The 15,837-nt window shown below is 32.6% G+C and overlaps 1 protein-coding gene across 3 annotated transcripts in view; it reads left to right on the top strand.

Annotated features, from left to right (window-relative positions):
- The window catches only part of Slc4a10 (solute carrier family 4 member 10), a 194,389-nt gene that overhangs the window by 83,411 nt on the left and 95,141 nt on the right, over positions 1-15,837 (top strand). For all 3 annotated transcript variants that reach the window (XM_076866182.2, XM_076866180.2, XM_076866181.2), the window contains 2 exons: positions 8,471-8,631; positions 15,582-15,770. In XM_076866182.2, the coding sequence (XP_076722297.2) occupies positions 8,471-8,631; positions 15,582-15,770 (350 nt within the window). The remainder of the gene's footprint in view (positions 1-8,470; positions 8,632-15,581; positions 15,771-15,837) is intronic.

Raw genomic sequence — 15,837 nt, 5'->3', positions numbered from 1 at the left:
CCCAGGGTATCCCTCTACCCGTATGCAGGTAGTTGTCTTCAAAGGCAATTAGTTAACAGTGTTGTGCATATTCCCAAAAAACTTCAAATTCCAAAATCCAAATTCCAAAATGCCCTTTTTCAATTTTTACAATAGGAATTATATAACACATGGTGTTCATACCTTATTTTTCTCACTTATATTTATAACATTTCCTGGATCAGCAACATAGACATACTTTTTTTTTTGGCGGGGGGGGGGGGTGGCTACCAGGGATTGAACTCAGGGGCACTCGACCACTGAGCCACATCTTCAACCCTATTTTGTATTTTATTTAGAAACAGGGTCTTGCTGAGTTGGTTAGCACCTCACCATTGCTGAGGCTGGCTTTGAACTTGAGATTCTCCTGTTTTAGCCTCCCAAACTGCTGGGATTACAGGCATGCACCACTGCACCTGGATAGACATACCTTTTCTTTTAAAATGACTGCATTCAGCTGTATGGAAAAACTTTCTATAACCTATCATGATAGACATGTAGACTGAGTTTTTTCCCCCATAAAATTGTTATAATGTTTATTTACACATGTATCTTTTAGGTACTTATATAGGGTAAATTTGTAACAGTAGAATTTTATGTACCAAAGAAAGCAGACATTTTAGATATTGCAAAATTACCATCATAAAATGTTTTACTAATTTACACATCCACCAACAGTGTATGAAGAGTGACTTATTTCCCCAAACCCTTGTCAGGCTAAGTCCTCAAACTGTTTTAATTTTTTCCTATTTCATATATGAAAACATGAATCTCATTGTTTTAATTGGTTTTCTTTAATTGTTAGAGAGGTTCAATATCTTTTCATATTTTATTTTTTCTGATGTACTTATTGTTCATTCCTTTTACCCTTTTGTGTCAAATCATTCATTATTTTATTTGCCTTTTTGAATACTTTAAATTGGTAATATGTTATTTAGTTATTACTTCTGGGTTTTCTTTTTGTTTTTGTTTTTTTGTTTTGCATCAGAGATTGAACTCGGGGGTACTTGGACACTGAGGTACATCCCTAGCCCCATTTTATATTTTATTTAGAGACAGGTTTTCACCAAGTTTCTTAACGCCTCATCATTGCTGAGACTGGCTTTGAACTCCTTTGAACTGCTTTGATCCTCCTGCTTCAGCCTCCCAAGCTACTGGGATTAAAAGTGTCCACCTCTGTGCCCGGCCAGTTATTACTTCTTTTAATGAAAATTTTACATGAATTAATCAATTTTACTTATGATAATTTTTATTGTAATATTTTAAAAATAGCTGTTTAAAAGTTTTTATTTAACCTCGTCAATTTGAAGATTAAGAACTTTCTACTTTATTTTTATTCTCCAACAATATAGAAAACTAACTACAAAGGAGTGTTAAAATATATATGTGCTCAAAATTTGTATTTGATGACAGGAAAGCAATGTATAATAATCTTTTCCACAATTAAGTGATAGAACCTTTGCTCTTTCATGAATAAAGTTATTGATAAGGAAGTTAAGGTGCCCACCTTCTTGTTTAAGGCTGGGAGCATCTGTCTTTCACTGGTTATAGGAAACAGGGTAACCCTGATGACTTAAAGGAAGATGTGGTGGTTTTGATGACTAGACAACTCTAGTTACTTGGATTCACTTGAAGTTATTGTTAAGGCTTACATTTTGGAAGCTTTTCTAGTCTTTAACCTCATCCTTAAACTGAGGAGTAAAATTGGAATATGTTTTGGCAATAGTAACTTCCTTATTCTTGGAATGGTTGGTGATTTTCACCTTCTGGGTCAGATGGTGACCCATTCCTTTTAACCAGAAACTTTCCAGTAACTTTTCCATCCTCATAAAGCTGGGAACGGACAGAAGCAATACAAGAATCTAGCTTTGGGCTGAGGTTGTGGCTCAGGGGTAGAGCACTTGCCTCACATGTGCGAGACCCTGGGTTCAATCCTCAGCACCACATAAAAATAAATAAGTGAAATAAAGGTATTGTGTCCAACTACAACTAAAAAATAAACATTAAAAAAAAAGAATCTAGCTTTTCACTCTGTCACAGTTGAGCAGGTAGTATTGTATCATTCTCTAGAGGATTACATTGAAGAAGATGTTTATCCTAAACCACCACAATGTATTGCTACTTATCTTTTTTTTATTTATATATGACAGCAGAATGCATTACAATTCATGTTACACATATACAGCACATTTTTTCATATCTCTGGTTGTATACAAAGTATATTCACACCAATTTGTGTCTTCGTACCTATACTTTGAATAATAATGTTCATCACACTCCACCATCATTAATAACCCCATGCCTCCTCCCTCCCCCTCCAACCCCTCTGCCCTATCTAGAGTTCATCTGTTCCTCTTGTGCTCCCCCTCTCTATCCCACTATGAATCAGCCTCCTCATATCAAAGAAAACAGTTGGCATTTGTTTTGGGGGGATTGGCTAACTTAGCATTATCTTCTCTAACTTTTCCATTTACCTGCAGATACCACGATTTTATTCTCTTTTATTGTTGAGTAATAGTTCATTATGTATATATGCCACAATTTTTTAATCCATTCATCTATTGAATGGCATCTAGGTTGGTCCCACAGTTTAGCTATTGTGAATTGTGCTGCTATAAACATTGATGTGAGACCCAGAATAGCTAAAGTAATCCTTAGCAGGAAGAGTAAAGCAAGTGGCATCACTATACCAGACCCTGAACTATACTAGAGAGCAATAGCAACAAAACCAGCAAGGTATTGGCACCAAAACAGACTAGTAAAACAATAGCACAGATTAGAGGACACAGAGACTAACCCCCCAAATTACAATTATCTTATATTAGACAAAGGTGCCAAAACCATACATCAGAGAAAAGATAGCCTCTTCAACAAATGATGCTGGGAAAACTTGAAATCCATATGCAACAAAATGAAATTAAACCCCTATCTCTCACTATGCACAAAACTCAACTCAAAATGGATCAAGGAGTTAGGAATAAAACCAGAGACCCTACATCTAATAGAAGAAAAAGTATTGCTGCTTATCTACAAAGAGCAAAGTTAATTATTTTAACAATATTAAAAAGGACCAATGTTTGTAGTCATGCTTGTGGAAGCTTAGTGGTACAGCTTTTTGAGGTTCAGGGAGACATCTGATGAGCAGTCAAAATAGTAACAGACATTGAAGAGGAGGGTAGATGAATTTTGGGTGAGATACAACACTTTAGGGGTAAACAGAATATATTTATTGAGAACTTATTAATTTAGTGGTTTTAAAGTGGCAGAAGTAATTTTGTTTTTCTAAAAGGACTAATTTGGGTTAATTCATGAATCCATCTGATTTTTCAAATTCAGTTTCATTCTAATCAACCATTAGCATTAATTTGAAGCACTTTTTTTCTTTTGGTTAATATTCCAGGTGGGATTAATAATTGTTGACCCTAACAGTGGAAATAAAAGCAATATTTTATCAGCACACTGCACCTGTCACATATCACATCTTGAATAATTTTTGCCCACTGTTATTGCCAAGTGAAACTTACGGAAACTTTTAGATTTTGAAGTTTAATTTTTGAATCATAATTATTTAATAACTGTTTCTGAAAACCAGCTGTTCACTTTTTAAAACTCTAAGAGAAACATAAGAAGAGGCTAATGAAATCAACACAATTACAATGTCATGCATATAAATAGTATATCATGTTATTAATAGAAAAGTGAGTAAAGCCACCACAGCTGTGTGGTGATGGAGACAACATGTTCGACGCTCTGTGGTTGCCCTTTAAAAATGCTTCTCACGGATGAGCTCAGAGGAAGCCAGGCAGGGTGTACACTTAGCCTCTGATACATATACATGGTAGTGTGGAAAAGAAATATTACATCAAAACAGTTTTATTGATGCAGCAAAGATATTTGATACTCAAATTTTAGTAAATGTTAAAGTAATCTAGAATTTTTAGCAGCATGTGAAATGTGAAGATCATGTGAATTAAGAACATTGGGCTTAGATATGTTTCACTTTCCTTAAGAGAGGTATAGGTGTTCTGTGATTATATATGTTATTCTCTAGCTCTACCCTAACCATATCCACCTCCTTCCATGTACCCTAACTCTCCTAAGAAAGGATGTTTCATTTCCTCCAAAGCTATAATTTTGGATGATCTAGGAACTTCTTTCTGTATGGATATAATCAGAGAATAAAAATTCCTAGAAAAGTTGAACTGAGTTGGTGGTGATAGAATACACAGGAAGAGTTAACTTCTCTAGAAAACACTTATTTCTATCTGAAAAAAAGAATTTTCTTTTGTATATTTTCAATTCAAGTATTGTACAGCAGATTGTCATTGACTTAATCCTCAAAGAATTCATGAAACACTTACTTAATGTTTAGTAGAAAGAGACATCAGTGTGCTAATCATGGATGAAAACAGATCTAGACATACTGGAAGAAATTAAAATAATCTGCTCAGGGTTTAAATCTTCTCCCATTCCATGTAGAAAATGTCATGTATTTGGCCTTCAGCTTTTTATTCGTTTTATTTTTTGTATCATCCATCACATCACATTCATGCTCTGAGACTCTTATTTGCTTTGGTTTGCTATTCAAACAAATGTCAGCAGACTTTATTTGAAAACTGGAACAAATTGAAGCACTTTAGGTCATTAACTACAGTCAGACATCTTGCAACTCATAGTATATTTAGGGACTAAATATTTTGAAATAGGCCTAATGTGTTCCAAACCTGTTTATGGGATAAAAAAAACAGAAAAGAGAGATATACTCATGTGGCATATATATTATTTTATAGTTTCTTTAAAAGCGTTTGTTTAAATGTCTCTTAAAACTTTTGGCATCATTCTGGGGTTGGCATTAATTACTGAATCGTGTAATGTTTAGTATCTTTAGTAACTTGATATTTGTTACTTGTGGGTTCCTTTTTATGGAAAGCACCTTCTGTCTTCTATAATACTCATAAAATCTATGGGTACATCAAACCATCCATGCATGTAACATATTTGGTAATTTAAACTACCAAACTGCTTTGAACTTCCAGAGACTCCATTCTTTCTTATCAGGGTCCTTAAAATTGATTTTTTTACTATCAAAACAGCCAAATGAAATGATGTAAATGTTTGGTCCCTTATTTAATTGTTTTTACTATTATTTAGAAGTAAAATTTAACTATAACTTCCTTTTAAGAAAGGCCTAGACCATTTTATATGGATGAAGAGGCATATAAATATTTAAAAAATTAAAACGTTATTAAAGTTTACAAAAAATACTATTGTATGGGTCAGTTTCACTGATGTAATTAAGAAATTAGGAAACATATGATTTTTGTTCAGGGTCATGTATAAACACTCTTCAGGTATCCACTCGAATAAAAATTTTAAAGACAAAATTTTAGAAGCAATTTTTTAACATGTGGATGGTAGAAAGCGCTATAACTCCAGAAATAATAAATGGAGGCCATCTTCTCATAGGAAAAAAAATCTATTTTACCTCATACACGATTAACATCCTTTCATAACCCTATGTGTTCTTTGCCACCCAACATATTAGAAACTAGATTTAAAATCCAACGATTCTTCAATCAAATTAGCACTAGCCTAAGTACCTCTATATAGTCTTTTTTTTTTGCTCGTTTTGTCTGAAAATCACATCATGTCAGTAATAAATAAGGTGACAGAAGATTTAATAAAAGTTTCATCTATTCCTTTGGTACCACCATTTTGTGGAACATTTCATTATAGTCCATTACACAGAATAGGATATTTGGTTCTTACAAAGGAAAAATATCTATTTTTTTTTCTATCATAGTAGGTAATAAAGAAAACAAATATAGTTAGTGTAAAAAAGAAAGGGAGAAAATAAGAACATTTTTCAACTTGAGATTGTTTTTAGACATGGACAAAAATTAAATGTTCAATCAGTTTGTACTATAAGAATTAACATAAGATCTTTGAGCTGAAAAGAACCATAATAAATTCAACATAGGCAATTATATTATGGTGAGAAATATGCACAGACTGGGAAAAATAAAATTAACAACATCCTGGAGTTGAATCCTGCTTTGACAAGATCACTGACTAGGTGATCTTGGACAAATAATTTAATGTGCTGAATTTATCACATTTTTTATTCAGATGAGAAAATTGTAACCCAGAGAAGTTGAAAGAATTTTCCTTGGTCACATGGTAGCTTAATTGTAGAATATGGACAAACCTAGCTTTATTTTTATTCTCAACTAGTCCAAGAAACATTCTACAAAACAATTCTGCCTCAAATTGTCCATCAAGAGGTTGATTCTTTATAATGCTGACATTCATAATGTGACCATGGCCTTAGTAATTTATTGATAATTTAATAATACTTACTAATTCTAATTTATTATACTTATTAAAATCATATTCACTCTCACCAACAATTCTAATTAAGATTTTTATGCTGGATGAATAGCTAAAATGGTCATCTATATCAACTGATATCATCTGAATTATGTAAAAAATATAATGAATCTCAATGGTTTTAAACTACAAGTTTGTTTGTTTGTTTTAATGGTTCATTGTTCATCTGCATCATGGGATCAGTGGAGGCTCCTCTGTTCATTATAGTTACTTAAAGACTCTGGTTGATAGAAAAACCTCTGTCTCAAACATTGTTTGTTTTCATGCCCAGGATAAAAGAGAGCTCAGAGGCTCTTAGCAAGAAAATACTCCAATATGGAATTGGCACACATAATTTCTTCTCTGAATTCATTGACCAGAAATCATTTTCACCATCATTAGTCACAGTGACATGCTCTCACCTGGTTAAAAAGGAGCCAGGTAGTAAAATCCTACTCTTTAGTAGGAAAAGGGGAGAACCAGTTACAGTTCATGAGCAATATTGTAATATTCTTCATGTGATGTGTGAGGTATTGTGGCTCTGTTAAGGGCTGAAAAGCTTTAAGAATCACTAACATGAAAAATTTCTAACTGTGTAAATAAAAACATCTATAAAATTGCCAACCTAGAAGAGGATAACTTTCAGTGACTTGGGGCTGAAATGTCAGTTTTTTCCAACTTCCATATGTCCTCTATAGGCATAGCTCTTCCTCCCTGTCTGCAAACTTTGCAGGATTGGCTCTTGTTCCCTATTGCTTTCCTTTTCACTTCCTGACCATTTTTTCCCTCCTAAACACCACCAGACACAGATGCAAAGCTTTCTTTTTCTTTTCTTTCTAAGAACTCATTGATCTCTCTTGCTACTCTGCGCATTAATTATTCTGAAAAACTCATTGGTTAGTTACTTTTAGATGTTCCATTTGATTCCCTGTCTAGTTACTACCACACATTTGTCATCTGTGGAGTTGGGTCATAAAATATCAGTATAATATTATATATAGAACTTCTGTGATATTGCATGATGAGAGGATGTAGGGCCCAAATGATTAAGGACAGATGGAATGAAGGAAATGGTGGGAGATTGAGGGAAAGGCAATTTAGGATAGGGTTCATTAGAAAGGAATTAAACTGGTCAACTATTAGATTAGAGAGCAAGACCCTAAAGCATTGAGTGATTGCTGCCAAAGTCGTAAAATCATTGGTTTCTCTTTATCTCTTCTACTAATCTTGCTTACAAACCATTCCCAGGTATTACTATTCATTTCACTCTAAGAAGGCAGTAGTCTCTCATTTGGCATCATAGCATCACAGTTCTCTTCTTCTGCATCCCTGGAAGGAACACTCAGGGAATGGAGTCTTAGTTCAGTTCTCACATGTTCAGAGCCTAGGAAGTTTCTTTCACTAATTTTCATTCAACAAGCCTAATAAAAATTTTTCCTACAGAATAGGCAACAAATTATAATAGCCTCCCTAAAATTTGAATGGGAATATTATCAAGAACTAAAATATTTAGGCTTAATTTCTTCCACTAAACTAAATATTGTATTCTTTTATTTTCTTATTCAATTACTATTATCTTTACATGAAGAAGTATGCTGTCTTTTTTAGCCCTATATCAGATTCATGGTGACCACTGGTTGTTCAGTTAGAAAAATTAACAAAAGTAATACGAGCTTCCTTTGTTTTTAATAATCTTTCAATTATAAAATGAATGTTTTTTAATGAAACTAAAATGAGTAACTTGAATGAGATTTTACCTACTTCCCAAACCCATGAAACTAAGAAGAAGCGTGAAAAAATCCCTGGTACCAGGGATTGAACTCAGGGGCATTCAACCACTGTGCTGCATCCCCAGCCCTCTTTTGCATTTTTTTATTTAGAGACAAGGTCTCACTTAGTTGCTTAGGGCCTTGCTTTTCTGAGGCTGGCTTTGAACTTGTGATCCTCCTGCCTCAACCTCCTGAGCTGCCATGATGCCTGGAAACATGATTATTTTTCTATTTATAACTTATATAATTGTCAAAAAGGATCACTCATCTACAATATAAATTCAATGTGCTGATAAGAATATTTATTTGTATAGGTGGTTGAAGTTTGAAGAAGATGTGGAAGATGGAGGGGAAAGGTGGAGCAAACCGTATGTGGCTACTCTTTCATTGCACAGCTTGTTTGAGCTGAGAAGTTGCATTCTGAATGGAACTGTGCTGCTGGACATGCATGCCAACACTTTAGAGGAAATTGCAGGTATATCCTTTTCTCCTTTGTCTATTTTGTTTCTGTGGATTCAGCTGATTTTTATTACTCTCTTTTCCTTTTTATACCTGTATGAGTAATTCCATTCATGTGAACTTTGGAAAACAAATTCTCATGATCAATGTCTGGGGCCTTACAAGTCATCTTCTACCCCTTAAGTTGAGGTTAAAAAAAAAAAAAGAATCTCAGAGAAATGTAGTCTAGATGGTTAGTGATGACTCTAGAGCAAGAACCTAGAGGTACTGACCCCCATTTAGTATTTATTGTTTATCACTTGTATTTAGATTAACACCATTAGAAAACTGAAGGGAAAAAAAAACTAATTTTTCCAGTATTCCAAAATATGAAATAACCACATGAAAAATTTCAATAATTAGGAAAAATATTGGATTAGAATGGGCACAGAAAGATACAGCCATTTATTTTAAATTGAATTAAAACTTTTACATTCTAGAGAAAGCCAAGTATTCCAGCTGTGCTTCATAATTTAACACTATGTTTAGACCCTGGGACAAATGATTTGTACTGGAATTCTATTATGGCTTTATGCACCATCAGTTGTATTTGTGAAATGTATCACTGTTGCAGAAATAGAGTCAGAGAATGAAGACACGGTGTAGCAGAATAAAATAATACAAAAAATACAGAAATCAGTTTTGAAAGAGTGTAAATGAAATGATTAATGAAGATTTTAAAAATAAAAATAAAGAAAAGAATAAGGCAGGCTCTTTTAAATTCCTGCTTTGGGAAAAAATAAAATTATTTTTATGTGGTATTTATTTATGAGGTAGAAAGATTTAAAGGAGGCTTTAATATGTTAATTATATTGTAGAAATGGGGAAAAACTCCCAAAACTATGTGTGTGTTTTTAAAAATCACAAATAAGAGAAAAATGAATTGGTATTTAATCATCATATTAGAAAAATAAGGTATCCAATTTAATTTCTAGAACAGCCCATAAAGTGGGAATGATGCCCAGTTTTCAATGAGAAAATGGAAACTAAAATTTCATGGCCCAGATCCATCAAAAGGCCTCTGATTTTAAGCCCAGTGTTCTTTCTCTTATATTAAACTGCTGTCTGAAGAAAAAGTAGATGTTGTAGTAGATGTTGCCTGCATTTTAATGGTGGTTTAACCATTTTATGAATTATTGATTTGTGTCATTTGTGGTGATAGATATGCATACATTGAATTACCTCAAATCAGGAAAAATAAGCCTCTTCCCTAAGAATATACTACATATAAAGAAGTTACCCTTTAAAATACATATATGGAGGCTCTAAGACTATATGAATTTAGAGTATGATTTTGGAAAAACACAGGCTATACTTATGGTTGACACTAAATCAAGATTTAAAATGGTCAACTTAGAAATGTGCAAACCTTCTAAGAATGTAGGAATAGTAGCTATTCCCTTCAATTTCTTAGGTTTACATTTTAGGTCTTGTTGATATTCAATAAACAGTTTTTGTATTTTAAAATGGCGGCTTTTCCTAAACTTTGATGTTTAGGAAGCTCTTAACTTTGTATATAACCTTTGAGCTACTCATAACAAACTTATAGTTTAGTATTGTCATTAGCCTTATTTCTTAAATATAGACACTAATAATCTGAAAGTTAAAAGATTTTGCCTTAAGGAGTTTATTTCTTCTGCTTTACTTACTGATGACATTATCTTTGAAATTGACTAATCCAAATAAGTTTTATATTGGCTTTATTAATGAAATTGTCAAATTCCTCAATCTGTCAAAATAAGCCTCAGGTAACATACTCTTCATATATCTTTACCAGGCTTTAAATTTCTTAAAGCATATAATTTCTAATGCTTTTTTCAGGAAGTTATTCTTACCAGGAAATCTTTTCCCAGTAATTTGACTAAAGCGCTGTTGCTCATTTCATCGGCTTAGTTCAATTTTACTGTCTAAAATTATGTTTCTTTTCCCTACCCTGGCCTCCTTCTCTAAGTTAGTTCTGTAGAATATGTGAAGATTAGCTGTGTTAAATCTAGCTTTTTCAAGCAAATTGCATTCTCTATGTCTATTCTTACAATGAAAGTAGTTCAATGGAAGCTTGATACCCTAAAATAGCTTTTTTAGTATTCTTTCTGCCTTTCTAATTAGTGTCTTTCTGACTCTGAAGTAGCCCAACTTGAACGTCCCACTTTCAGTGAGGAGCACCTTGTAAAATGTTGTTCAGGATATGTCAGTAGTTTAGAGCTAACATCATGTAGAAAATACTGGTACAAATGTTTGTTTTGGTCATTTTACCTTCGATTCCTTTTCAATTCTTAATGAGAAATTTCTTCTCACCTAGTAAGCATAATTTGATTTTATTTAAATTAAAAGTTATTTATTTCTGCCCTCAATAAAATCTCACTATTTTCTCCTTACAGCTTGTAATCACTTTCTTCTTTTTTATACTCTTTTCATGTTTATGCTCTTTTCATGTTTATACTCTTTTCATGTTTATGCTCTTTTCATGTTATGACAATTGAGCTGCATTACTAAGTGTGTAATAAGTAAGTCTGTTTTACGTTTTTAGGATTCTGACTTGGCAAAGAACTTTCATATCCATTAATGTATTTTATTTTCACAACCTTATGAAGTAGGAAAGAGGCTATTTGCCCCTTTTTATGATGGAAATAATTTCTTTTGATCAACCCATAATCATAGATTTTTTTTGTTCTGTTTATAATAATTGTGATCAGAATCATTAACAATAAGACTTGGAAGTTTTTCCCTCCTCCTGTTTATCATTACTTTTTCCATTTGTTTGGCAGTTATAAACTAGGGACATATATTAGTTGATTGTTTCCCTTTTCCAAAAGTTAGACTAAAAGTTTATCTTCAAGGTTGCTAATATTTTGTGAATGCACGGCTCTGAAGTACTGTTTTCTACACGTTTCCTAGTAGAGAAATATGCCCTAGATATTGTTTTGGAACGATCAAGGATTTTTATATCAGTGTTTTGATGTTTTTGACAGACTTAGATAATTCCTTAAGAGATTTTGTTAGAATTAGGAGCAGAAAATCCCATTTGTATCTGGCAGGTCTGTCAAGAATTTCTGGTATAATTAAAGTTGGATTTTCTCTTGGATAAAGTTAATTTAAAATGTATCTATTTCCCAATGTTTCAACGAACTCAATAAATCTAAACTTCAACCTTAAAAACATTACTTAACCTTTTCAAATCCAAAATTCCCCAGACATATTTTCTTACTGTGATTTATTCTGATGTGGAGGCTAATTTTATTGAAAATACTTCCTAATTATATTTATATACATTATAGACAATTTAATGATCTATGTTAATCTCTTTGAAGTTCAGCTTTATAAAGATTAAAAATGAAAATATGCTCTTTCCAGCGTGAATACTTTATCCTGATTCTGTCAATGAAAGTTAGGGAGAAATTAGAACCAAACTAAAGTTAGTACCATGAACAAATGATCAATCATAGCTTTCAACTCTTTGAAGTAACTTCCGTTGTTTAGAATCTTTTATTGAAATATAAATCCACACAGTTTGTTTCACTGAACATAATCTGCAGACTTGGGAATATAGGACTAATCATATACTTTTAAACACATTTTTATTATAAAACTCTTTGGTCTGTGAAGTAAGTTTTCTGTGGTGGTTTATATTTTTATGCTTTTAGTGCTGGCAACCAAAAACTAGAATTCCAAAATTTCATGTTCCCTACTCTTCTCTCAATTTTTTTTAAAGGAAAAGACAATGGGTTTTCAAAGTACTTATATGATAATCATGAAAGAGGCATAGATTTATACAGGATTTGCAAAATCTTTTGATCTCTAGGAACATTTCGTAGTCAGGAGGGACTGATGAATGCCTGATATCAAGAGGAGAAATAATTTTTCTTTTTCTGAGGCCTTTTTACATAAATGATTGTAGTTTTTCTAGCACCTGCTTAACAGTAGAATAGGGTGACCTATTTATCCTTTCTCTTCTTGCTTCTTCCTTTATCAAGATCCTGGCATTGTGCTTTGGCAGGCGAGACTGTATCATTTAGACATCATAGCCTGCTGAGATTGCAGGACTTGACTCTGGGCCCAAAGTGATTATGGTCCATTATCCTTTCCTACTTTTCAAGTTAATTCTGATATATATTATAGTGATGAAGAGAACAATGTAAGTGATTTTTGAATCAGATTCCCATTGGTACTTAAATCTCACCCTAGTATAAGTTATATTCATAAACAAGAAGATTAGCTTTTCTACTTCATTAATGGGTTATTTGATGCTGTTATACCTCAAAGGAGTTTATCGCATATTTTGTGTAACTAATGAGCATATAAGTATTTTTTAAAATATTTACTTTCTCTTATGTAACTGTTTAAAATAAAGACATCATTGCTGAGAAACTGTGAAGCTAGCAGTCTATGAGTCTTTGTAGTGCTCAAAACTGAAAAGATTGTAGCTTATTATAAATGAAAAATTATAAACATGTTCATAGTTTATTATATAATTAATTTTTATGATTAATTAGAATATCAAATAGGCACATCATACCATGGCTTACAGATGAAATTGCCTTATAATGATGTCATATTGATGTTTTAATAATCTATTTTAAATTATTTTATGAAGCATATATTATAAGCATATTTTATACATATTTTTTCCATCCTAGAAAGGATTCAGTATAATGTCATATATTTTGAATATGTATCAGATCTTTTATTTTAAAGTAATTTAGGGGCATTATAACTACTGATCTTCAAAGAGTTGACATATGGATTTAAATATTATCCTAATATTATATATCTTCATAATTGAAAGTGACCTTTTGAGATAGTTATAGTGGCTGAAATCTGAATATTTCACATATTTATTAAGGCTGACTACCAAATACTTATTTTCACCTCTTTTCATGGGAAATAGTAAATCAATAGAGCAAACTATCTATATCCCACATTCTAAACGTGGCCTGCAGCCCTATATAATAAGGCTTTTTAGCTAAAAATGGTGATTACATTTTACATGGTTGAAAATAATAAAAAAAATTAGTATTTTTAATGTGACATTATGTGAAATAAAAATTTAAGTAACTATAAAAACATTTTGCTGGAGCACATCTGTGCTCATTTGTGTATGTTGTTTGTGGCTATTTTTGTGCTATGAAGGCAGAGTTGAGTGGTTATGCTGGAGAGCACATGGTCCAGAAAGCCTAAAATTTTTATTATCTGCCTCACTTCAGAAAAAGAGTGTCTACGTCTGGTTTGGAGAATTGACTCTTCAGTGAAGGGCAGTTCTTAATTAGTCTAAGCTAATTATGTGAAGCCTGGTTTCATTGCTAATGACTGATTCTGGATGGGCAGGGCTTTGTCAGTTGGACCTAGGAGAATTTTTCCTGTCTGGGGGAAAACCCTTTTAAGAGACAATCACAAAAAGTTAATCAAATTTCTTGTTGGATATGAGCAAGGACATATATTTCCTTGTTGCTGACTGCTACCTTATGTCCATAAGGAACACCAGGTGGAGGTTAAAACTTACATGTAGAGGAGAGAAGTAGGCAGAACCACAGAGGAATGGAATCAAAGCCAGCTTAACTTGGGTCTTCCTATTATGTGAACCAACAAAATTAATTATTTTAGCTCGTTTGATATGTATTTTCTGTTATCAGCTAGCCCAGCTTTTTCTCTATATCATACTATAATAAAATATGAATGTATTAAAACTACTGCAAATTTCAAGTTAGGGACTCATAGCCTAGTTAAAGATTATTATAAAGAAAATCTTGTATTTGGAAATATTATTTACCAATAGCTTCAATATTCCAATTGGTACATCAGGTGCTTTATGTCATTAGTCCTGGCAAAAATATGAGATATTGCTACCTTCCCCCTTACGAATAAGCATATTCAATTTTGTAAGGTTACACAGATGGAATGTGGTAGAGTGAACCAGGTGTATCTCCCTTATCCTTTTTCCTTTCACATTGAAAGAAAACAATAGCATATAAGGGAGAATTCTGCTAATTTTGAAACCTTCAGTGTCCTCAGTGAGGCAGTAGAAATGATTCATTGTAATGTGTTTTACATAAAGAGTTAGTGCTTCAGAAATTAATCACAGTTATATTTGATAATCTTAAACAAATTGATTGAGATTTATTGAGGTAATCAGTCATATTACTACTTAACTCAAAATGCCTTTACCTAACCAATTCTTTTATGGGTATTTCTGATACTATGTATGGTAAATATCAACCTCCTTAGTGATAGCCTTCTGAAATCTTACCTTCAATTCCATGTTTTTCAGTTATAGGTCTTTTTATCTAAACATATTTTTAAGGAAAAGTTTGAGAAAGGAATGATTTTATATCAATATGAAGTTGAACTTCTTATTCTCCAAATGTGGGCAACTAAATAGTTGCCTAGATCTCCATGCACTATATTTTCACTTAAAGAGGAAACAATAAAATGAAAGAAAATCATATTAAATTATATTAAAATATAAGTATAAAACCACAATTTCAGACATACAAATTATTTTGATGCTACCCCTACAAATATTCCCTCCCATCAGTGCAAACAACAAAGAACATAACTTATTTTTTTCAATACAACTATGTTATTTGGGGAAAAAAAACCTATGAGAATTACATATTTAAAATTAATTAATTCTAGAGGAGTTTCCTTCTGGAAACAATCCAGACTTTGAGAATAAAACCTTTTTTTATTTTTTTGTAAAAAATTTATTAAATGGTTTATGCTAAAAAATGCCTGTGTTTCTTATTCAGCATTCTATATGGGAAGACAGACTTCTGCTTATTAATATCATACCTACATATTTTCAAAGGAATTCATTCCTATTTCAAGATCAAAACTAGTATTTATCGTTTACAGTTTTGGGCCCAGTGCTCCACTGCCAGGATAGTACAACAGGAAAGCTATGCTCATATTCTCTTGCCTTCCCTCCTTCAGATATGGTCCTTGACCAACAGGTGAGCTCAGGTCAGCTGAATGAAGATGTACGTCACAGGGTCCACGAGGCACTGATGAAACAGCACCACCACCAAAATCAGAAAAAACTTACCAACAGAATTCCCATTGTTCGATCCTTTGCTGATATTGGCAAGAAACAATCAGAACCAAATTCCATGGATAAAAATGGTAAATGTTTCCTTATTGTGCTCTTTATATCTACTATAGGTCTCTAAACTATCAGTGCTTCTATATC

The sequence above is a fragment of the Callospermophilus lateralis genome, chromosome 9 (genome assembly GCF_048772815.1).
Source record: "Callospermophilus lateralis isolate mCalLat2 chromosome 9, mCalLat2.hap1, whole genome shotgun sequence".
NCBI lineage: Eukaryota > Metazoa > Chordata > Mammalia > Rodentia > Sciuridae > Callospermophilus > Callospermophilus lateralis.
The sequence above is the reverse complement of the archived record's forward strand: the minus strand, read 5'-3'. Positions and strand labels throughout refer to the sequence as shown.